Source organism: Eupeodes corollae, chromosome 3, assembly GCF_945859685.1.
Source record: "Eupeodes corollae chromosome 3, idEupCoro1.1, whole genome shotgun sequence".
Lineage (NCBI taxonomy): Eukaryota > Metazoa > Arthropoda > Insecta > Diptera > Syrphidae > Eupeodes > Eupeodes corollae.
This window is the reverse complement of record NC_079149.1, coordinates 133290201-133316856: the sequence shown is the minus strand read 5'-3', so window position 1 is coordinate 133316856 and position 26656 is coordinate 133290201. Positions and strand designations below refer to the sequence as shown.

At 33.0% G+C, this 26656-nt stretch overlaps 1 protein-coding gene across 1 annotated transcript in view; it reads right to left on the bottom strand.

The window, feature by feature from the left end:
* The window catches only part of LOC129951475 (homeobox protein goosecoid-like), a 33194-nt gene extending 15589 nt beyond the window's left edge, over window positions 1-17605 (bottom strand). The window contains exons 1-2 of the mRNA XM_056063627.1: window positions 16588-17605; window positions 10819-11111 (exon numbers count right to left, since the gene is read on the bottom strand). Coding sequence (XP_055919602.1) covers window positions 10819-11111; window positions 16588-17209 — 915 coding nt within the window. The 5' untranslated portion in view covers window positions 17210-17605. The remainder of the gene's footprint in view (window positions 1-10818; window positions 11112-16587) is intronic.
* Window positions 17606-26656: the final 9051 nt, after the last annotated feature.

Below are 26656 nucleotides of genomic sequence, written 5' to 3'. Positions count from 1 at the left end.
TATCCTTTCCGAAATCCTGATGCGGTTGTTGTATACACATTGTTTCCTAAATTGTTTTTCTTACTAACAAAGTGGGCACTCGAGATAAATTTACCCTACTTAAATTTTCCAGCTGTATTAGCAGAAATAAAGAAATCAAAATATCATCCACTCACCGTCTCCACCCACCGCACCGTATTGAAAAACGTTCATAATTCCTAAACACATACTACACACAAAAGAGACCACAATATATCCGCACTCAGCGTTAAAATTGTAAAATAAATATCCACTTCAGCCTAAGGGATGCTTTTACTCTGAGATTTAAAGGAACAAAAAATCTCTAAACGTTAAGAGCAGGGCAGAACCAGGATACGCTATAAAGCGTTAGTTTATTCGCATCAACAATTCAAAAAAAACGGTGACGATGTATTCGAAAAAGTTTTATAAGAAAAAATTGTATAGGATATTCAACAAAAAATAAAAGTCGCTTAAACTCGAGGGTTGTCTACAGACCTGAGATATATGGAATCATAACTCTGTCAAATTATGATTCCAACATAAACAACAGAGGCATTGAAATAAGATTTTTGTTCTTGTTGTTGTTACTTTTGAGGAGGGTGGATATCCCTTAAATAGCCGAGGGCACTTTTAGATGTTATTCTTACATTGTTTTTTTCGTTTTCCAGTTCAAGTTCGCTTTCTAAATAATTACTCAAGCTTTTGAAGAAAATCTTCTGATTCCACCTCATTGCCATTTAATTTTGTTAATTCACTAAAAATAAACACCTCGAAGCTACAAAACCCTAGAATATATGTACCTTCCCGTGTCTATGAAAAAGAACTCACCACAAAGTTTAAAAATTAATGCTATTGGAGGGTGTCAAGGCATTGTGTTTCAATTTCAACCCTATAATACAAATGGAAGGATGTATAGTCAAATCTTTACTAGAGTTTTGTGTAATTAAACAGAGAAGGTAGGTGGTAAATATTTGACTAATTGTAATTGAATGAGTTAATTTAACTTCAGTTTTGTGGATATTTCTAGAATAGAATGGAGAAAAGGACATCACAGCAGGGATAAATTGTGTGTACCATCAGTATACCTATAGAACTCTTAAAAAGAACATCTTGTAATCCCACATACATGAAATGGCTGTGTTCAACAACAATGATCTAGTTACAATAAAAAAGGTTAACTAAAATATTGTAAATCCTTTAATTGTTATGATACTTCTTTGGTTACTATGGCGGCTTTTTTATTTGTAGGTGTCCTTTGTTGCTCAATTTTTGAAACCGATGTAGGCCCAAAATCAAGGCAGGATCAATGTCCTTTGTCCTTATGAAGGATTTACTCATGTTTTCGTTTTTTTTTTGTTTGCAATATGTCACACACTTTTTTAAGGAACAATAAAAATAAATTGCTGACACGACAACTTTAATCTGTTCTTTATGTTTTTGTCAGAGGCTTATTCTTAAAGCAGATGGGTGTTCTATATATTATATTGAAAACAACGGTTTCTAATTGTTCTTTTATTGGAAAGTAATTGCTCTTTTTATAGAAAATTGAAAACATGTTTATATCCAAATAAACTTATTCACAAATTTGTAGGTGAATTTGGTAGGATTCTATCCGAAAAAGGTGCTATAGTTAATCTCTAAAAATGTGTTAAAAATGCAGGTCGTGAACTTCTGAAAAAACTTACTCTTCTAATTAATATGTATTTCGATTCGAATTTGCTGAAAACCGTAAGAAAAAAGAAACTGCTGACAAATTCAATCTAACTGATTTATTTTATTTATTTTTAAGAGGAATAGAATATGAAGTTGGCAGCACTATTTTAACTGGCGGCCATTTTGTTAGCTGTCAAGTGATTCATATCTAAATTGGTTTGACATTTCAACAGAAATAAACTGGCACTTGAAAAAAGCTTCTAAACTGTGCAAATTCATTTTGAAAAATCATGATTATATGTTCGAATTTTGTATAAGCGATTTTTTTTCTAGCGATGAAGCTCACTTTTTTGAAAGGACACTTCAATAGGTCAAACAGCCGTGATGATAATCCTGAAGTGTATTTTGAGACACCTAACATCCACAAAATCTGACTGTTTGGTGTGCTTTATGGATTTGTGAAATAATTGGCTCGTGCTTCCTTACAAATGATGCTTGCCAGAACTTTACAGCCAATGGTGGCCGCTAAAAAGTCATGATAACCTACTTTTTCATTGATCAATTAAACCAACATGATGTGCAGAAGCAGTGGTGTTTTAAAAAAAAACGTCAGCGCAGAAGAAAAATGTCACATAGCCCGTGTCACATTTGATTTATTTAAGGAAACGTTTGGTACGCGTATAGTTTCACGTTACGGACCCATGAAACCGCCTCCAAGATCCTACGATCTAAGACCGATTGACTATTATCTGTGAGGATATTTGAATTTGCCGCCGTTAAACCAGAAACGATTGACAACTTGGATGACAGCATTCGCAACGTTATTGACAGTTTACGTCCAAAATTTTTGGGAAATGTCATCAAAAATGGGACAACTTTGGGCTTGTTCGAGAACCGACTTTTTATTGGTGCTACTTGAGAAGATCCGATGGTTATTCCCTGTGGTTTGACAGTTGAGACAGTCAACCTTTAGGCGTTTTCCTTTTGAGCTCAGAAGAAGTTCTGAACAGAGTCCGAGCATATCGAGCATGCTCGGAACACCCTCTGCACAAAGTATTTCTGAGCGCTTAAAATTATTTTTGAAAGACAATTGAACAATTAACTGTCACTATTTGACATTTGCAATATACTTGTCATTTTTTCAACAAAAACAAAAAATAATACTCAATACTTTAGTTAAAATGAAAAAAATTATTATAGTCCCAGAATAAGATCAGAACACGTTCAGAGCTCAGAAGGACTCACAAATTTAAAGTTCTGAACTTTCAGAGGTAATAAATAAACGCAATTTTTTGTTTGACTTTTGTTGACATTTCAGCAAGAGTTGTCAATAAATCATACATCGAAACAACGCTTTCAAATTGTTGGAATTTACTTAAAAAAATTAGATCTGTTCGCGAAGTTCAAAGAGCATGTCGCGTCGTCTATTTAACGTTGTTTAGTAATGTGAGCTTCTGGGAATATGTCGGAAATCATGTTTCACAAATAAATGCCATGAAATTTTCTACCAGATAATAATTATACAACATTCATCCCAACAATATTTCTGCCTTGAATATTCAAAGTTCTCATGCTCTTAAAAAATACACCCTTTTTATTAAAATGAAATATATAATTATTGTGAAAGTCTCCACTTTTAAAATTCATATGTTGTCACACAAAACATAATTTTACACTTTTTGTTTTAAAATGCAAATGAGTTTACCCTCAGGGACAAATATGTATACAGCATAACCATCACCAATCAATTATGGCTTAAATAATTTTGTCAACAAACACTTAACCCATTTTACGCCATAAATAAATCTAAAAGCTTTTAATTACAACACAGCCAATCGTCAGTCATCCATATTGTAAAGGTAATAATAAACCTTATGAATATAAAATTTAAATGTTCCAACAAAAAAACATCAACTGTCAAATTTATTTTCTTATACGAGTTTAACCTTCAAGTATTTAATCTAGCCAAAGCGTCTTTCTTTTTGTTTTCATTGTCATTGTTATATTCGAATATTTAAAATATTTCTTTACAATTCTCTGATGCACGCATCAAAAACTGTTCAGTGTGTAAAACACTTCTAGGAGCAACACTTCAAATCGCAGCTACTGTTTAGCATAGGTACCTTCTACACAAAAAAAATGCCTATGGCTATAAGGCAAAGGCTCCAATGACAATGACAATCTTAAACGCAACTCCATCATCGATCTTCCAACAGCTTGGCAGCATTGATGAGAAAATGAAATAAGTGGCAATAATTATCGAAATCTCATCTTGTTGAAATGAAAATGCAAATATACATGAGAAGAGTTAACCCCCAGACTGCAAGTATGTACGGGAAGGGCCTATATGGATAGAAGACAGTTATAAGGCTGATGATGAGTATGCCAGTAAGTAGAAGATGTGTCTCAGATTGTTCAGATTCGAACCCAAAATCCACTTGAGATTTCTCTCTTTGTCTTGCTAGAATAACAAACCATATTCTCATATTCGACCTGATGAAGCCGAAGCCGATGTGATGCCTCATCGTGCATCAAGTGAACGGAGTCTTTTAAATTCAATCCAAAAATTCGAATTTAAAACCGGTAGCATAGTTGTGTTTACATCAGAAAGGAAAGTGTTGCCAAATACATTTTTTGAATTTAAAAATGTCTGACTAAATTAATGTCAGAACTATTAAACCCAAGATTTTGACTAAATGTAGAGTGAGTTTTATCAGCTGCTTAGAAAAAGTGACAATAAAAGTGCAATTCCTCCATTTTGTTGCATAACTCTGTGACGCAAGACAATACAAAAACAAGTTGTCAAATAGCTTTGTAGAGTTTTATCAACTGTCAAATTGACAATTTAATGTAATTTTTGACATGACGAAATCATAAACAAAAAATTTCGCTGTGCTTTTCGTTTTTCAATACGCTGCTGAAATAAGAAATGTGTCATTTTAGTCGATAGCTGTACTAGATTTTTTAGTACAATTCTCCACTCTTTTCGTTCTCAATTTCATTGCCCGGCATATTAATTGCTTGCGAAATTTTGACATTTAATTTATTTATTGAAACAAAATTGTTTACTCGTGACCTTCGGTGTTTTGACTTTGATTTATATTTCATTAGTAGTACCCGTGGCATGATGGTAAGTGCGTTGGACTGTCATGCCAGAGGTCTTGGGTTCGATCCCTGCCTATGCCATCTAAAGTCTTTTCAAGAGTACTGCCTCTTGCGAGGAATTGACAAATTCTCCAAGAGTAACTCTTGCCATGAAAAATTGCTTTCTCAAATTAGCCGTTCGGATTCGGCATATGAACTGTAGGTCCCTTCCATCCCTGGCAACCATTACTCGCACACAGGAATGGTTGAGAGTTGTAAGTCACAAGGCTCTAGTTTACAACGGACTGTTGCACCATCCAATTTATTTATTTATTTGTATTTATATTTCATTTAAAATTTTAAATAAAATGGATTTGTCTAATGAGTTCCAACAATACATTTCTGAATCGGAAACTCAGGATGTTGAAGATGTTATTGGTGATGTGGAAGAAGAATTGAAGACGAGCAGTGAACTTCAACTTCCAAAAAATAAACCGAAGAAAAAAAAATTGATCTCTCTTTGGAGGAAAAAAAGAAACTGGCTTCGACCAACGAAGTGGAGCTATTTGTAAGTTGGAGCATAGGCTTCACAAAAATATTTCAGCCGTTGCGAACCTCTGGAGTAATATAGCTGCCGAAATGAAAAAAAAACTAAAAACTGCTCAACAAAATGTTAATAAATAGAATTTTTTTCAACTTTTGTTTACCAGCAGCTGACTGTCAGAACTTGTCAGTTGTTTTTGACAGCTGACAGAACTCTCCACAAATATTTTTCCTCTGTGGCTTTCGTTTTCATTTTGCTCTGCACTTGGAGACCGCCGACAAAATTCGTTTCACTTCAGCTGGCTTTATTTACCTCTAAAAGTCTTTTTCCATTGGAATGTGTTCTAAGTTGAAGATGTTATTGGTGCGGTCTATGAGATCAAAATAAAACAACTCAGCAGATCTAGTTGAACAACGAACACAAGCATTTGACAAGTGAAATAGCGCAAAAGTGCAGTAGTATTTGAAGTAGTTGAGAATGTAAGAAAGTGACAGCTAAGTCTTCAGGTCTGTTTTAGTATTAATTCTAAGCACTCAGAAAAGATGAACTCCGAAGGTTTAACGCCACACTAGATATTCAAATGGCACCCTAAAAAAACAAAAGCCTGTTTAGTTAAAGTAGTACCCGTGGCATGATGGTTAGTGCGTTGGACTGTCATGCAAGGGGTCTTGGGTTCAATCCCTGCCTGTGCCACCTTAATTTAAAAAAAATTAATTTTCGCGGGTACTGCCTCTTGCGATTAATTGACAAATCCTTCAAGAGTAATTCTTGTCATGAAAAAGTGCTTTCTCAAACTAGCCGTTCGGATTCGGCATAAAATTGTAGGTCCCCTCCATTCCTGACAACATTACTCGCACACAGGAATGGTTGAGAGTTGTAAGTCACTAGGCCCTGGTTCACAAGGGACTGTTGCGCCACCCCATTTGATTTTTCTGTTTAGTTAAAATTTGCATTCTTTAAATTCGCCGGACTCTAAACTCAGATAATTTTGAACCAATTAACTTGAAATTTTGAAGCTTGAAATTCAAATTGTACATTTTTCATCAGAAAATGACAGAAGCTGTTTCATTACAGCTACCTTACCGATCTTGAAAAAGATCGTTTGCAATCACTGATTTGTAAAATAAAAACCCATTTCTGTTTTTGACTTATGTTATATTATCAATGAAACAAAATACTCCCCAAAAAGTCTTACCTCTTATGGCCTTTAGAGTTAATGTCAGAAATCACTTTTAGGAAAAACTATACACAATTGTTGGCAACACTATAATTTACCGCATCATTGATGATGGGGCGGCCACACACTACGCGTTATCGGTCAAGCGGAAAAAGTCAAACATATCTAATCCTTGGTCTCAAGTGATTGGGGTCTTATTTGAGTACGACTATTTATTGATTTTAGAATAACAAGTAAACTACCTTACCTACCTACACATAATTCTAATATTGTAGATAAGGTTGCTGCACCTTCAACCATATTTCCTCTAGGTGTAGTAATACATATTCTGTGGTCACATCATGACAGTTCTTTTATTTAAAAAAAAAAGATTTTCAAAACCTATGAATTATTGGCAATGATTCGAAACTAATCAACTTACAAATATGTGTATATGTGGTTTCCTTTAATGCAAATATGTATATACTTAAGTACTGGACATAAAGAAGCTACTGAAAATTGCATATTCAAATAGGTGCTATCCTATATGAAAAGTCCCTCGAGATGAGGATGAAGAGTGGTCTTGAAAATGCATCTCAATTAATTTGTGGTATTTAAGAAGTGGACATAGTTTTGTATATAATTATAAGAAATATTACACACGTTTATGGAGATGTGAATAAAAAGTGGTGATGAGGAATTTGAAAACAAACATAACACACGGTATTAGGCTATTATGGATGAATGATGATGATGATGATGATGAAGGCGACTGAATGAAGCACCCCGAACCTGAATATTAAAATAAGAGACTTATAAGAGGGAAGCTATACTGGCGCGGTTATTGAAGCGTGTGGTCCTTTTTCCTTATACCTTACCTAGGTGTATGGTATATAGGGACTCAGTAGATCTGCCTGTAAAGTTGTCCGGATGTTTACGACCACACCGCATCAATACATCGTCGCTCGTCGTGTACCTATGTAATATGTTATTGGTTTTATGATAATTAATAAATTGATGATGACGGAGCACTTGATGGGTGAAAATTATTCCACTTATAGATTTGTTTTGATTAGGGAGATTCTCCAATAAAAATATACATATACACTGTCTATAGACAAAATGGATGTACTTTACCTTCTCTTAAGAGTTGTATACGCATAAACGTAACTTTTAATGAATATATTAAAGTTGATAACTTAAATACGTAGCTTTGAGTCATAAATTAGGCAATTCACTAAAATCTTATTTTAGTCACAGATTTTTAGTGTTAGTCAAACCATCAGAGTTGCTTAACTCATAGAAATAAATTAATGTACAGTTTACTTTAAAGGAAGCTATTTTTAACTAAATGTTTAATGAAGAGTCTAAAGAAGTCATTAGAAAAATGATCCAACGAAAATATTTAATGAATGCATTTTTAAGCCATAAAATTCAATGTAACCTACGGATGGAAAAATTTCGTCAATCCTTTTCTGGTTTGTTTATTATTTGACTTGGTGTATACAAAATTTCAATTACAAATAATAAAGTATCTTCTTGTGATATTTTATAACTATCTGTCGAACTATTATGGTGAACCAACAGGCTCTGTACTTAGTCCACTTCTATTTATATTAATTTAACTATGTGTTTCCTTTTAATTAGAAACACAAACTATACACTGATAAATTGGAAATCACTTAAAGAATTTTATATTGAGAAAAGATATTTAAAATAAAATAAAAATAAATTAGGTGGCGCAACAGTCCATAAAGAACCAGAGCCTATTGACTTACAACTCTTAACCATTCCTATGTGCGAGTAATGTTGTCAGAGATGGAAGGGACCTACAGTTTATATGCTGAATCCAAATTCCAATAACAGATTTCTGTCGGAAATTTTGTACGGTGGATTTGAATAATGGACGTTTTCAATGATAGCATTAAACGACCTATTACCAAATTCCAAAGGTTTACAATGATGAAAATCAATGATAGCTAAAAAATTAAGAGTATTTCTTGACTCAAATTTTGTAAAAATTCGTATTTGGCAGAAAAAAAGGAAAGATAATGAAAAATTCTGAAAAAAAACGCAAAAGATGCTTACATGATTTGATGATTCGTTGTGAAGCTTAAAAAAAGTCGGATAATTCATTGAGAAGGTTTTTTGCGTTATTTTAAGGCGAGATAAATAAAAAATGAAGCTGTGCTGCGATGAATTCCGCATCTTGTTTACTTTCCATAGGAAGTTATTGTAATGGGTCCGATTTGTCAAATTAAAATGTTGAAATTTTTCGACGTTTCAAGGTCCCTAGAGTCGAAACAAAAGATTTTGAAAAAGATGTCTGAGCGTGGGTGTGTACGTACGTCCGTACCTTTGCGATGTTTTTTCGTAGCTCAAGAACCAGAAGAGATATCGATTTCAAATAAATTTTGTTATACAGATAATAAGGCAGAAAGATGCAGAAAGGGCTCTCAAGAAAATTAAATGTGTGGTTTTTTAACCATAGCAGTTTGAAAAAAAAGGTGAAAATGTTGGTTAACCCGAAATATCTTACGAACCAAAAACGCTAGAGACTTGAATTAAATTCTATATAATATATTGTAATGTGATACCAAAGAAGTATATTTTTTGAAAAAAATCCATTTAACGGTTTTTTTTATAAATCAAAAAAACTGAAAAAAAAAATTTGTCACCTCCAAAATTTTACGACTGAAATATAATTTCATCTCCAAAACAATTTTTTGCAACGAAGAATACTGTTTTTGACATCTGATAAAATTTTGAGAAAAATCTAATTGACAGTTTTTTTACAAAAAATAAAAACCTAAAAAAAAATTATAAAAGTTGCTAAAAATTGATTTTGGACTCAAATATCTTTTCAAAAATTGTAGATATTGGCTTTAAACTACTTTTATCTTTCAAAAAATATTGTTGTCAACATTCAGTAAAATTTTGAAAAAAATTGAATTGACAGTTTTTTTTACAAAAAATAAAACTCTAAAAAAAAAACAATACTAAAACTTGGTAAAAATTAACTTTCGACTCAAATAGCTTTTCAAAAATTAAAAATATTGGCTTCAAACTTATTTTATTTCACAGAAAATATTGTTTTCGATATTCAGTAATTTTTATATAAAAATCCAACAATCCGTTTTTTCATAAAAAATGAAATGTAAATCACTTGAATTCAACACAAAGATTGTAATCATTTGATTAAGTTTAAGACTAGGACTAAGAGTATTGCAATCATTTTCTTTAATTTTTGACCTTAACTTAGTCTTATTCTTTTTAAATCAAAAATTTTGCTTTATGTAGGATATTGCCGCAAAGTCTTCAAAATACGAGTTTTAATTTGTAAAATATTTATTTTAAACTTATTTATTCAAAATTTAAGAATAATTCTCAAATTAATTGATCATTGCATTCATCAGAACTTCCTTATCTATAAGTTGTTTAAAGTCTATAAGCTACATTATGGATTCAATTAGTCACCATCGTCACACCACACCATTACCAAATTTCAAAGCTATACACCTATGTACCTAATATGCCTTTAAAGTCGGATTAACGACATTTATCTTTGCCTAAAGGACAATTGCCACCTTACAATATCTAACCCATCATGTTACTTATCTTAATTATATCAAACAACTAGCCTAAGGACACAAGTAAACACCATGACAACCAACATCATAATCATTACCATCATTAGCATCAACATTAACAACACCCCATCATCAAGTTGTGACTGACTTTCCCACATCTTCTCATAAAACAACTTAATATTATGTACAAGCAAATTGGTCTTTAATTTGACATCAACCCTGAAATTGGTTGAAATAATGTCAACCAAAATGTCACCCTCGCCGCACTTCCGCTGATGTGTCAAATTGAAATAAATAAAAATTAAAATTACACTAATGGTTTTTTTTTTCTTAAATTTGTTTACACTCTTTCGACGGGACCAAAGAAATCACTTTAAAGGCAAAAGTTTCTAACCCTCTTTGTTAGAGACTGTATTTCCATTTCATCCCTATCTCTAAGTAATTTAGCCCTAGGATAAAAACCCATCTGATTCTGATGTTTATACAATCATCTCTCTGAGGTTTGTTTGTTTGTTGTTTTGAGTAGAATGAACATACATAGTGTATCCCTGGGAATCCTTTTTTGATGGAAAGAGAAAAGATCTTTAACACGAAGCCTTTCAAAACACTATCCAAACAAGAGCATCATAAGCACATGTCTCCAATTCAAAAGCCAACTCAACTGTTACTGATGCATTGTTATAAGAGAGCACGGTTCGATATACGCAGAGTATGGCTTCTTCTTGCGGCCACACCACAGAATATAATTCAAATACTAAACGACTACATTCGAAACATTTTTGGAAACTTACCTCGACACGCTCCTCTTTCAGGTCGACCTTTAGCGCCAATTGTTCGCGCAGCACAACGTCCGGATAGTGGGTTTTGTCGAAAGTCGCTTCCAGCTGTTCCAGCTGCTCCTCGGTAAAGATGGTTCGATGGCGTCGTTTCCGTTTCGGTGGCGGACCGTGTCCCAGATGACCCACATGATGGTGGTGATGACCCAAACCACTGTGCCCACTAACGTGCGCTTGCATTTGAGCGGCTGCCACGTGAGCCACGGCCGCTGCATGCATATAATTGGGGTAGAAGTTGGGGTAGGCGACTGAAAGTGAAAAAGTTTAAATTAAAAATTCCAACGAGTAGGTAAATATCCACCATCCATCCATCATCATATGATCCACACATAAAGAAGACTCTACTCTGACTGAAATCCTGACAAATGCGAAAAAATCAAACCCGTGTATAAAACTGACAGAAGCGAAATGAATATTATTCACATTAATCAGAGTATAGGAAAACTTAAAAGTTAAAAGGATTTCACAGAAGGATTTTTCAACTTATTTTTTTTTACGGTTCCACATGTTTCCATGGGTTCTCATCTCATGTAGGTACTCGTCGTTTATTTATGAATGTATGCAAGTATTTTTTTTAACAGGGTATACGACGACGGTGCTATAAGGACGAAAAAACCTTCCCCTACCCTTTTTTTCGCTTGGATAACGATAAATCCTTGATGAGATGCGACACCACCAAAAATTGATGATGAATAAAAATAGAAAGATGCAAATATTCATCATGTAACTTGATAATTTTTCTTTTACATTTTTATTTATAAAAAAAGTAGAATTATTTTAAAAAGGATATTTTTTTATACGCAAAACTTAAAATTTGTATAAGAATCTTAATGTGGGTGAATAAAATTTATCATCGCTTGATTTAGCGGTAATTCTGTGCAAATAACCTCAGGGTTTTTCTTCGGTGATGTTTATGGAGAAAAAGGTGCTCCTTTTTCTTTATTGCGTATAAGAACTTAAAAACCAGGATATTGAAATGTGTTTTATAATTCTAAGAGGTTTTTTTCTTCACTTCACTGTGAATATACATACATTCTTTTCAAGGTTTCAAGGAATTTGTGTTCAATTGAAATCCCCTAAGGAGCTTTAGAAACATCAAAACAAGGACGAATGCAAGAAGTAATATTCTCCTCTTAGTGAATTATTTTATTTTTATATTTTATTTTGTTTGTGTGGTGATGGTTGGTGTGGCGCGAGTTTTTAAAAGGATTCCTGAATCTTGATGTTTTGAGTACTATAAGAAAATAAATCTCTTTTGGATTTAAAATATAAAAAAAATAAGAAAACACGTTCACACACATACAAATATATACAAACAAAGAAGAAAATAGAATTTGACCCAAAACGACATTGAAAGGTTTCATAAAAATGATGAAAATCTGAAAGTTTTTTTGTAAAGCGATTTAGCGAATTGATTTTGAATACCTAAAAAAAGATTTTAAAAAATGTTTCGAAGAGGGGAATGTTTGTGGGGAGGAAAAGAGTAAATCGCAGGACCATGGATAAGGACATATCTCTGAAAATAGCTAGAGTGTTTTTGATCATTTGATTTCTAGGTTCAACGCTTCTGAGGTTGATTTGGAAAAGCTTATTTATGATGAAAACAAAAATTAGTCCTGCATGAATTGAATGTAAGAAAATTTGTTCCGTTAGACGAATGCTACAATTACAACTACAATTTTCCAGTTGATAGTTAATAAATACTCGTTGTTTTCTTCTTCACAAATATTTTGTAAGGGATAATCAAAGCTCTTATAAATTGTTTAATCAAATGTTAAACTTTGATATTTATCAACTATTAATTGACAGTTGCTACTATCAATTAGGCTGCTGATATTATTGAAAATTATTGATACAGGAAATATTTTTAGAAAGATCATTGAATACAAACAAACAGACCTTTTTTAACAGTTTCGATGGCTGTTGTCTATGGTTTGACAGTTGAGAATGTCAAACTGTGTTGAAATTTGACAGTTAACTATTAATCCTTCATGCCAAAAGAAATTTTGTGGAAATTTACTTTGAAAATAATAAATCTGTTCGAAAAGTTAAAGTAAGGAACTTCTTCCGAAGAATTGTATTTATTGATGAAGTTCATTTCTAGTTAAATATCGAGCCCTTCCCGCCAATTTGTAGTAAGCAACAAAATAAATTTGATCGTAAACGATAAATCAAAAGCTTACTGAAACAATTTGTACCCGTAGTCAGTATTGGAAATTATTAATTATGCTTAAGTTAAGACATGACAATAGCCTTGAAGGCTCTATGTGTTACTTACAAATTTTTTATAATTAAGTTGCCTTTTGTATTGAAAATGTCGCTTATGATAAAATGGTGGAAAGAGCTTGATATGTCCGTCAATACGCAAAACTGTAGCATAAGCGAAGGTTATCCTCAAGAAATTGTCAATTCACCACTACATCCATTATTTAAATTGACAATTCTGATGTGGTTTACACGCTGGCAGCATAATCAGTCCTTATTTCATTCCAAATGAAGCATGAACTGAATTAAACTGATCGATTTATTTTCAAAAATCTATCAGCAAACATCGACTACATTTGGTTTCAAAAATCATCCATTTATTGTAAAATCAATTTGGTGAAGACTTTATTTATAGAAATGGTCTAACATGCCACTTGTCTTGGAAACTTAACGCCTCTCAATTACTCCTTTCGGGGTAATTTTAAGTCATTGCGGTTTATTCTGATAAAAAGCAACTCTTGAACTTGAAGCATTGGAATCAATTGAAAAAGAATGGACCAGAAATCGTATTTATAAAATAAATTTGTTGACACCATTAAGTAGATCGTAAAAATACCCGTGTTTTGTTGGAAAACCTATCAAAAGTATAGTAGGATTTTACACGAATAAAAAAAAACAATATCCGCAGAATGAATACTACCGATAAAAGTTAGAGTAGAATCTTACTACGGATGGGTTTTTGACATTTATACGAGTCCCGAATGGATCTTATGTGATTTCGTTGTCAAATGTTGGTACGATTGATATTGCATTTGTATCTCGATGGCTGTGTTCGTTGAGTAGATGTGCATTTGGAATCATGTGGGTTTTCCATTGAGGAAAAAAATCAATCTGTTATTGTTGATATTATTTAGTTTTGTTAATGAAAATGTTCTAACAGGGCTTATTTTGCAAGAGAAACAGTGAAAAAGATAATTAAGTTTTGCCATGTTTAAACCAAAGGTTTATCTCAGTTTAGATTAAATACATCTTTTTGGTGTTTCTTACGCACATGAAGATTTAAAAATGATTAAGTTTGACAGCACTTTCTAAAATGCAAATGGTGTTTCGATGTTTCTTATGAAGTGCAAGTGAGATAGTTTGATTCGTGTTAAACAATGAAGAGCTGAATAGTTTAGCACCATAGTTGATTAAATCAAAACTATATTTTTTGCGCACAAACATGCAAATAAACAGACCAAAATGCATGATCTATAAAACCAACTCCTCCACACAGGTTTTTCATCACAAATTTTGACTGGACTCCGATCCCCGACCGGAATAGAGTCGAATCAAGCTTATTTGAACTCGATTTAGGTATATAAAGAATTGAGGCGAGCTACAAGCACGCTTCAACACCACATGCTAATGTAGTAGTCTACGAACAAAGCCCCTTCCTGAAGTTTTTATTTTATGTCAAATTGTTTGGTTAATCTCAATTTCCAGATGTTTTCTTTCCATTTCTTCATGAAAATTGTCCAATTTATTAGTTTTAGTTAGTTTTTTGTGCTGAAGTTAATTTTAACTTTTGATTTTTACAAAACTTTCTTATATTTGTGTGTTTTCTTTTTTATTATTCTGACAGGTCTTCTTTCAGTTGTACCAATATTTAAATACAAAAATTTAGCTACTGCCGATGGGTCTTCTTTGGAATTTTCTACTATACTATGTATAAAATGCCAAAATATTCCAGTCTTTTAATACTTTTTTAAGTATATACATTTTTCAGCCGATTTCAAAGAAATTTGTCACATAAAATACTATAATTTTGTTTTCACCAAAGCCCAATGTCCTCCAATGTCAAATTTTCAAAAGATTCTAGAAATATTTGTTTTAAGATGTCAAAAACAAAAAACCAATTAACGGATAAACAAGAAAAAGAACTTTTTGTTGAACGCTTACTAATTTTTGGACTACATTTTAAGAACTTTTCTTACAACGAAATTTGATTAAGTACGTTATGAGCTTGAGTTATTTGAAATCTTATTATTTAAGGGTTTTTACTGTACTAAAGAGTGAAACAAAGCCGATCTTGTTATTTGTAAATTAATTTAACCCCAAAAGGCAAATTATATGCTTCAATGAAAATAAACACATTTTTTATCTCTGAAAAAGTGAAGTCTTGCTGGGGTTAAACATTTGACTAAAATCAGCGTTTTAAAAAACAGATGGAACTTTAATTAGGTCTCACAAAATCGAGTGAAATGGAATTTTAGGAACGAGTAAATTTGTTTTCAGTGTGTTGCACATTTAGATTGTATTTCAAATCTCTTTCTCAAATCTTTGAAGTCAAATCAAAAGATGATTTCAAACAGCCTTAAAAACTATCATTTATTCGCTTCGAGTTAAAATTGTTTACTGTTCTTAAAATTTAATTTCATTTTGAGTAAAATTCATGTTCCAAATCGGGTTCTTAATTGTGGAATAAATTAAGTAAGTAGTTTGAAATAGAGTAGCTAAAACAAAAGTGTTATAAAATACCAACATAAAGTGAGTGTACAACTCTTATGCCTGGTTTATTCATTTTTTATAAACAATTGACAAATTTTCAACTCAAAGATTAAGTGACTTCAATTCACTGATGTGCATTTATTTGTTCTTCTTTTCAATTTCATATTTTGAACCTCAAAAACAACTTACGAATAATTCTTGTTTTCCAATTTATAAAAATGTATTGGTATTTTTGTTCACCTTTTGGAGATTCAACTATTATTTGGTCCTATGTTGTGTTTTAAAATCTCCAAGCCACCACAAAACTTTCTAAATAAATATCTCATACTTTTTCCTGTTGACAACGTTTTTATTCCTTTTTGCGTCGGATTTTTTCACTCAGATTAAACACGCCGCGGCATGCGATTTAAACCACATTAAATCATTCTGAGCAGTCGAATAAAAACCCCCTCAACAATTTCATCAAACATCAAAACCAAAGTATGACCAATCCTTCATAAAAGCATAATTTTATTCACGTACTCGACACACCGTTATATTCATCTAAATCCAGGACCATTAACCTAAGTATCTGGCGTACATAGATACATATTTGTAATCCCTGTCAAAAACCATAACCCGTCGTCGTCGAACGGTATAGTTATGAAATTATTATTATCCTTTTTACAATATAAGGCGTACAACCTGCAACTTATTCATCTTTACCTGCTTTATAATCATGCCCTCGTCGACTTATTATAAGCGAAAGAAGGGATAAAATATGGGAACGAGACTTGACAATTGGCTTTAAGAGTGCAGGCGGTTTTATTTGTTCTTGGGTGAGAATGCAAATTGGCCTATGGTCGACTTTTAATGAGATCACATAAAAGGGTGTAAAACTCTATAATCTGTATATCAGCAAAAAGGATCTTCTAAGGAAAAAAATATCGATAACTATTTCTACCCAAATCCTGGTTTTGTTTTAATGGGCTTAGAAGAATACTTAATGAGATCATTTGATGGACAAAAATGTTTTATAGTTTTGCGTACCTAGAAAATCCGATGGTGATGCGGCAGCGGCAAATCCAGACGCTGCTGCTGCTGCCAAGTGTCCTAGATGTAAGCCAGGATGCTGGAGCATAGCGGGTACTCGTTGTGGTCGAATAGGACTGGTTGCCGCCGAACTGTTACTGCTTGGAGACGCGGGACTTTCGGCACGCTTAAAACTTACTCCATTTCGGGAGCCCAGAATGCTATCGATGGTGAAGAGGGAAGCGGCCGATGAAGTTCCACTTGTAACTGAACGATGAATGTGGTCCTCGTTTGAAGGTTGACATTCGTTTTGGTGGTTTTGTTGTTGTTGTTGTTGTTGATGCTGCTGCTGTTCACGCTGCTGCAGTTGTTGTTGTTGCTGGTGGTTTTGGAAGACACTCTGTAGACGCTGGCCAAGGTAGCCACAATTTTGACTATTCAACAACATGGCTGTGGTCAGATAGTTGGGAGGTGTTCGGGGACTGTTGCTGTTGGAATTTGTATTCGCGTTTAAGCTTTGACCCGAAGCCGCGTGAATGGCAATGTGCGGATGATGATGATGATGATGAGGATGTTCAATTGGACTGGAACAGGGTTTGATTGTTAGTCCGGAGGAGGGAGGTGAGGCGGTCTCGACCATGGTCGGATGTCCCGGCGGTGACGGACTGGGAGTATGAATGTTAATTATTTTATTTCCACCGAAATCTTGTTTCTTCTCCAGGCCGCCTAACTGCGCTGGAGACTGCCACAGTGAGCTCAGAATGTTGGCGGCTTTTTTAAAAAACACTCACACACAAAATTTTCAATATAACAAATTAGAAATTAGCACAAATGTGTCACTCTATGATGATGACGTTTGACGTATACGACAAATGTCAAATCAAATTTTCACTTTAGCGTTATAAATCTTATTTAGCGATTAGAAAACACCTGAACAAAGTTGTTTCACCGTGAATAAAGTCGTAAATATAGATACGAGTATCTCCAGATAAGAGTTTTACAGTTTTGCGCTAACTAAAATGACGATGAACCCTTCCTGAACGGAAACCGAAACTGTATTACTAACTGGTTATAGACTCACCACACTGGTTACCCTCCACCAAAATATCTTTCGGTCACAAATACGAAAAGCGACGAACAGAAGAATGTAGTGCGCGCACTCCAGGCCACGCCTCCTCCTCCGTTGATGTGCGCTCATTTTCCATCCATTTTTAATAGAAACATCGCAATGGTTTGTATAGGAGTATATGAGAGTATTTAATTCAGGAGCAGGACAGGCAGAGGACATAAATCCCTACTCATCCTTATGGTATGCTTAAGTATTCTTACAAATGGAGGGTTAATTCCATTGGCCACGCCTCGCATTCGTATTCTCCATTAAAAGATGACTTTGCTCTCATTTCCTCTTGCCCCTGCGTTAGGTCGTTCGTTGCTGTTGGAATTTTTGTATCTCTCAGATACATTTTTGTGTATTAAAATGAGGATGATGATGATTATCAGTGACGACTGACGGCTGACGGATGACGGTTGACGGGTGTAGGCGTTTCGGAAACAATTGTTTTTTTTTCCTTCATTTCTGTTTGGTGTTGTTGTTGGTGTTGGAGAGTTGGTTCCTATTCTTCTCCTATGCTTTATGGACCTCTCATCTCATCTCATCATCATCATCATCATCATCTGCTTTGGTTGTTTTTCTATCTGATGTTCTGTATAGGACAGAGTGGGGTTAGGTTTAGGTATGCCAAATGCTAAGCCAAGCCAATGCACAGTACAGTACATCAGCTATCAGAATCAGAATAGAGATCAAAAAGCTTATTGGAATGAGATGTAGGGATGTAGGTTAGGTAGGTAGGAAGGCTTGGTTTCTGTGTATCTCTGTAAAAGCAAAAGGTATCTACTCTACACAATGATGTGATGTAGCTAGCTCGTATCTTAAGTAGATAATGACTAAATTAATGCTTTTATGTTGGCAATATATAAACATCATCGTGGTATATTATTGTTAGCTTTGGTATTATACGTATTTTTATTTCGTCCTTTGAGTATGGATATATTTTTATATAGTAGATTAAAATATATCTAGATATATGTATATTTCATATTGGTAGATACTTTTGAGTATGCAATATTAAATTTTTTATAAAATATATGATCACATTTTGTGATTTGTATGTATTCACAAGTTGCTATGATATGTTATGCTATGTTTTAGCAAAAATTTATCCTACTTAAGATGGTTACATCCTACCAATTTTATAACACTTTCCAACATGAGAGAAAAATAAAATGCTTGATTTTTGATATTATTCGATTAAATTAAACAAAAGAACATAATTTCGACTTTGTGTATAATTTGAATTTACTTAATAAAAACACCAACAACTAATGTGTCATTCTATGTTTTCTATGTTTTTTACAACTTTATATATACTCACGTAAATTAATCCCATTAAACTATAATGGCTGTATCACAAACACGCTTCAGCTTCGGCCTCGCCTGCGTTACGTGGACCTGCTTCGAGGTCGCTTTGAATGACATTTCTATTATTTCATCCCTCCAAAGAGCAAATATTTTGTTTGTTGACATTTTTTTTACAGCTGTTGAGCTGTCAGATAAAGCAAATGTTCAGATAGTTGAACTAAAGCTTCCGTTTGGAGTCACATTACGTTACATTACCTTCTTTTCCTTACGAAAAGTGAGGTCGAAGCTCCATTTTGATAGCATGCAATGAATTCCTATATTGCTGAACTCGTAAACGTCAGGTGAAGCCGAAGCTGAAGCATGTTTGTGATTCAGCCATAAATTGTTGTTTTATGATTTCTATGTTTCTTTGTTAGTTACACTTTCAGAAGTTTTCAGAATTTTAACTAAGTTTTGCAATGTTTTCTAAAAAAGTTTCAAAGTTGTTAATTATATCATTTCTATTTTTTAAAAGAAGATTCATAGAAAACGTAAAATTATAGTTTGAAATGTTCAAAATTAGTAATGAATAATTGGCTGTTAATATTTAATTCGTCTTTTTTCAAGAGTCTTAAGGAAAAAATAGTTTTTAAAAAATGAGCAATTATATTTAGATCCAGTTATAGAGCCATTGATGATGCCTTATCTATCTCCCCTTTTGAGAGAGAGCTTATGGTTCCAATATTCTAAAAACATTAAAGGGCTATGAGTATTTCTGTGATTAACGGTTATGATTTATTTTTAACAAACATCTTAAGATTTTCCGTCATTTCTGATGCAGCATATGACATAACACAGACACAGGGACTTATAACTATCATTGAACCAATCATTGAAAAAATGTTCAATTTGAGTCAAAAATTTTAGGTTTGAGTTGATCATTTAAAGCAAAAATGACAGTTTAGTAAGAAAGAAAATGGAAAGACTTCAAAATGAAATATAAAATAAAAATCAGCTTTTATCAAAAACGTTGAAACGTTCTCGATTAGAAAAGTATCTTTTAAGTTAAACAAATTATAGCTGTCTAGAATTATTTAAATACTAAACATATACAAAATAAACTCGCTCGCCTTTAAATTTACGAAATAAATCTTAAATGATTTAAACAAATGGTGGCCACAACTAGAAGCTAGTAAGAGTCTAAGAAGTTGTTGTGCCACCAAATAAACTTAATTTTAAGGATCTAGAACTAAAGAAAAATTTGGAACTTAGAATTTTATGATTTTGTTCCAATTTTCGTGAAAATAATATCTACACAATTAAAATGTCAGAAGTCTCAACAAAATGACATGATTTTCCGAAATAGAACACGACATTACTTAATTTTTTAATGATGGCTAATTTATCATACGTTTTTATCGCTTTTTGCCGAGTTACCAGCAATGCTTGAATAGGGAACTATATTTCCTGAAGGAAGTATCTCCAATTCCATTCATGGAAGAATTACTATCTTTTATAAAAAGAGCATATCCACATCAATCTTACCTGCTTAAAGCTCGAAAAAAAATCTGGTTTGATAAGGAGTGTGAAAAGGCTCGAAATCTATTGTTTTCGCTCATCTAATAATGAGAACTTTAAATTATGGTACGTAGAGTCAAACAAAAAATATAAAACCTTGTGCTTGCAAAAAAAGCTAGACTATAATACAAGCAAAGTCACCACACTGTCAATAGCAAGATCATCTGCTTAATATTGGAAGGGAATGAAATTAGTATACGTGGGACTAAGCTTACTATAGGGTGCGGTCTTAAGGCGTCTGATTTAAAGAATCATTTTTCTTCGTTGCTCAATAGGGTATGTAAGGCCTCAAAGTTTCAGTATGCTGCGCCATACATCAAAGATCAGAAAATGATCTATTCAACCTTTTTAGAAGAAGAATTGATTGCAGCGATAGACAGAGCGAAACTAAACAAGGCAGCTAGAATAAACCGAATTCGAGTTAAAGTGTGCATCCCGCGATTTATTAGTCCAACTTCTGTGCTGTTATAATGAAACCTTCGAGTTTGGAGACATTCCTCCTAGTTTTCTGTCTTCGGTGTTTTTCCCATTATTTAAAAAAGGAAATACATCTGTGGAGAATGCCTTTCCGAAGATTTCAGTTCTTCAATGGGCCTAAAAAACAAGGATTTGCGTTGAGTACTCTATTTTCCACTCTATTTATTGAAGATTTAGTGGAGCACACGGGAGGAGGGGTGAACTTTGCGGGAGAAAATTTTCCGGGCTTATTGTATGCTGATGATATCGTACTTTTAGCGGAATTCCCAGACCAACTTCAAGAAATAATCGTCAAACTTAGAAAATACTGCGATACATGGAATTTGTCAGTCAACCTTAGCAAATCTAACATAATGATCTTCAGAAAAGGACACGGAAGATACGCTAGTTATGAAAAATGGAAGTACCAGGATCAGGAAGTTCAAGTTGATAAGGAAGTTAAATACCTCGGTGTTACCATAACAAGAAACCTTTGGATGAAAAAACATATCAAGTTAAAACTTCAGGAGGCGAAGGCTGCCCTCTGCGTTTCCTGGAAAAACTACATTGCAAATAAATCCATCCACCACTCAGCAAAATTTAAACTTTGCAAGCTGTGGCAAAATATATTAAGAATATGAGGATGCGGAAAAACGATTATACGTTTCTTTTTGAAGCGAGTCTTTGCTCTCCCATTAACAACGCCTAATTATTTGCTTCATATCGAAACAGGTTTGCCACGCTTATTCATCTACACGCTCAAGAATTAGTTCAATTACGTTGTCAAAATACTCCGATTGGATCCATTAATGCTGGTCAATAGAGTATTAAAATTTATCATTAAAAATCGGCTTAATATTGTACAAACTTGGATCGATCTTGCAAATTTGACGGGTGATTCGATCGAATTTGATTTGGATAATCTAACGGGTTTTAAAGGAAGTATTTACTTCTTTGTTGGATGGGAAATATCGCAAAATTTTATCAACCAGGCCAAAGCATCGCAGTATAGAGACTTCAATAGTAATTTGGAGTTTAATCTTGGAGAATCAAACCTGCCTATCGAGTGCCAAATATGCAACACTCAGGAGAGAGAGAAAATCGGACGCTTTTTAGGATTTTGTCCAATTATCCAAGAAAACCCTTAATGGAACAAAAGGCTGTGATAGACTTTACAAATTCCTCCAATGCGCAATGGCTTACAAAAAAGAATTCTTACAGAGAGCTTTTAATTCTTCCTGTGCATTTAAATTAGTTTGTCCTTTTTTTTTCATTTTCTTTTTGCTTTATCTTTTCATTAAAATTTAAAAAATTTGTTTATATATAAACTTGTTTAAAAGTAGTTACCAGTAATTTAATTGTATTAATACATTTAATCTCACTTTTTATCTAGTAAATTGTTTTTTTTTTTAGCTTTTAGAATTCATATTCTGTCAATCTGACCGACGGTTTTAAAACTAGGTCTTAAAAGACTTATAATTATTTATTGTATAACTGAATTTTGTATATAAATAAAGTAATTTCTATTCTATATTCTATTCATACGTTTTTAAATGAATTTATGTAAAGCGATTCGAAATTGCAATAATGTATTGTTAGAAAATTGTTAGCTCTAGACATATATATTACTTAGGCAATTGCAGGATTTTTTTTTAAATTCCATAAAATGCCATATTTTTTTAAGGAAATGCAAAAAATATTATGTTATTCACTCAACTGATCTATAAATGTTTATATCGTCAGTTCTATTTAAACATTTTAACAAATAAATTCACCTTATCTTAAATAAATTATTTCCAATAAAAGGTTTCATTTCGATATAAGAAAAACTATATTTTTTTTATTAAATGTTAAGTTACCTAATTGTAAAAATTGAACCATGCCATAAACAGTTTTAACCAATGACGAAGTTTTATCAGTTTTCAAAATATGAAAGATTTGTTAGTAATTTAACGATTTTCACCAAAAAACAGTTTACTGTCAAAAAAACTAAAATCGTTGTTTTTATACAACAATTTAGAATTGGAAAAATCTTTAGTAATGCTTTAAAAAATGTTCAGATCTTTTCTGAGGGTAAGAGCAAATATAAAGGTTCTTAAGAAATAACCTTAAATAAATGATAGCAAATTTAATATTGGGTTGCCTTTAAATTCCTGAAACTAGTCTTCAATTTCTTCTTATTTTATTTCGACACACATAAATAATATAAGGTTAAAGTGTTTTTTTTTTTTTGAAAATTGTTTTTTTTATAAAATACAAAAACTTTTAAGATTTAAAAATTAAGGAAATCTACTTTTTGCTTTGAATGCTCTAAAATAAGATTTAAACACGAATTTCAAGAATATTTTTAGTGTAAGTTTCAAATGTTTGGTTGAAACTTCGATGGTTGATAAGACTGATTCCAATGATTTGATAAAAACACAAGTTGAAGCAGTACACAACTATTTTATAATTAAACTAAAAAATAAAAACATTATTAACAAAAACATAACAATAAGAATACTCGTAATATTAATTAACCTACCTAAATCAACAATTATGTCGGCTTTAAAATCTTTGATAAAATTGATTGATTGATTGAACATAAGTATAAAATAATAAAATATTAATATTGAAAAGTAAGATCCTTAATATTAGATGTAAATATGTGAATATTAAGTGTTTTGGCAAAGTGTCGAGACGGTAGAAGAGATCTGAAAAAAGTGATTATTATGTTTGTGAATAAGTTGACAACAAACTTACATATGTATAAATGTCCCAAACACAAATGTGACACTTTCGTTAAACTTATGGCTAATGGAAAAGCAATAAACGTTCATATCTATCAATTTGATATAAAAGCTTTGAATCTCTCTAGAACTGGAGTGAAAAGAGATTCTGCCACGTGTAGTTTGTGAGTGGCACACTTAAGTTTTTTCCCAACTTTTTTGTTTAACTGAATTTGATGACTTTTTTAAAACTGAAAATATTTTCAAAAGGTTCACAAAAACCAGTAATTTGTTTAGAATTTGTCTTCTAGAATCAGCTTTAATTTACTAGTAAGAATACTGATAACGATAATTATCCGGAAAATTGAGCACAAAAAATATGTAAAGAAAAGCCAACAGATTCTTCCTACGTTTCAACACAATTTCTAACATTTTTGGATGAAATGCACTAAAAACGCACTAAACTGTTGTAATTTAGATCTTTAATATGGCATATTTATCCTGTTGGAATCTTGGAATGCTTAGATATGACTAGTCGTCCAAATTAAATAATTAGACCACAACTTGCAACTTGTGTTCTAAAATAATCTAATAACTAAAGTTGTCCCTCTACCTCTTGAAATATGTAAATGTAAGGTTAAGATACACATCATGTTATTTAGAGAAAATTAAAGAACATTTTTAAGTGGTGTTCAAAAACTCTTCTTCATGTTAAGTATATGATGTCTGACACCCCTGCAGCTGCCCAAATAATATGTTATTCAAAATGAAATCTTTTATTGGAAAGCCTTAAGTTAAATCCCGAAAGTTACTTTTATATATTAATACATCTTTAAATATAAATAAAAACACTCAAATTCGTGAAAGCGTTGTGTTCAATCCCCAAATCTAATTCGTATATCCTTTTGATATTTAATGTATATTTCTTGATGTATTTTTTGAACAGCAAGAAAATCACCAACTCACTCAAATGGCTACCGAAATAATGCAACTGGTGAAATGAAAGGTAAACAACTTTAACTTTTAAACAGTATTTTAACTGATAGCGATTTTGTCAGTTTTTAAGTGATTTATATCTTTAGTATGGTTTGGCGTTTTAATATCAAGAGACTGACGCCTCAACAAAACGTTTCCAAATTTATAGTGAAAATCACGGTTCTGTCCGGAATTTTTATAAGCGAATTTTGTGTTGCGATGAAGCTTACTTTTGGTTGATGGAGTAATAACAATCCTTTAGTGTATGTTTGTCTGAACGACTGAAATTAAGTCTTTCATTCCGCCTTCCCAATCATTGTCGCGTGTTCCAGGCGGAACTTTTGGCGATTAAAGAAGTCTTGTCATGGCTCAAAGAAAACGTGATATCAACATCTGATATCCGTATTTTCTCTGACATCCAGGCCGCTATCAAATCTCTAGAGTCTAGACTCTGTCTCTACAAACTCTATTACAGTCCATAACTGTCGATCATCTATAATGGAGATGGCGCAACAATTTAATATTCATCTTAGCTGGGTGCCATAGAGACATTCCAGGTAACTGTAAGGCAGATGAACTCGCCAGGAACGGTGCAATACAGCCCATCCTACCACGTTTGGCAAGTACTGGCATACCAATTGCTACTTGTAAACTGTTTCTAATGCAGGACGCTGCGAGGAGGGCAGGCACCAGGTGGAACTACACTACCACGTATCAAGCCACAAAAAACATCTGGCCAACACTGGATTTAAAACGTTCAAGGTGCTTGCTCTCTCTAAGCAGATCGCATATAATCTCGATAATAGGTGTCATAACCGGACACTGTCTAATAGGAAAGCACGAGACTATGCGTATTCTCAAATGACTTTTGCAGAAGCTGTATGGACGAGGAAGAGGAAGAAACGGTTCTTCATCTTCTCTGCACATGCCCTGCTCTAGCTCGAAAACGCAAGAATTACCTAGGGGAATTCTTCTTTAACGATCTAAATCATATCGGTATAATCAGCCTCTCACGTTTCGTAAGGCACTCAAGCGGGTTCCATTGAGCTTAGGAGGAAGCCTCAAGATTCATGTGGTATCACAATGGGCCATTAAACTGGCCTAAGTGTGTCCGTTTCAGTCTTGGACAGCCACTATAACCTAACCTAACCTAACCTATGTTGGGAAACCATTAAGTTTACAAAAACTGACTTTTCATTATTGTTCTTTTTGGTTTGGTGGAATAATCGGTCCATTCTTCTTCAAAAACTATGCTGGGCAGAAAGTTACTGTCAATGGTCACCGCTTTCGAGCCATTATGACTGACTTTTTCGTTTATCAATTGAATAACCATAATGTGCATCAGAAGCTGTGGTTTTAAGAAGACGGCCGGAGCCGGCGCAACATGTTTTATACCTCTAAAAACAGCCTTTACATAGCCCATGAAATTTGATTTGGTACTAAAACGCTACATTTTACTCAAATTGACGACTAATTGAAATAATGTTCCTTCATTCAAATAAGTAAGTAAAAATTTTGTAAAACAATAAAAACACAATTATTTTTACACAACAATTTGGACTTAGTATTACGGCACCGGGGGAACAAAAACCTATTTTTCTTTAACATCCCAAGTAAAGGTTTACTATAAAAGAGTTTACCCACGGCTTCTATATAACCGACGGCGACGGCCTATCAATATTTACTTGTTTACAGATTCTTCGTCTTATCATAACACTCCAACGGCTGATCATCACGAAATAACAAATATTAGGTACCAACCAAAGAAATTAAAAGAAAAGGATATGAACACTCCCAAGTGTTTGATTTCATCTCGAAATAATTGATAAAATGAAAGGATTACTCCTTTTCAGTAGGAAGGAGCCTACCGTCTTAGTATATAAATCTTCTTCTTTTTTAATAACTTCATGGTTTGATCAAACAATCACCACCAGCATCGGCTTCACTGCAAATAACTGATGAGCAAGCAAAC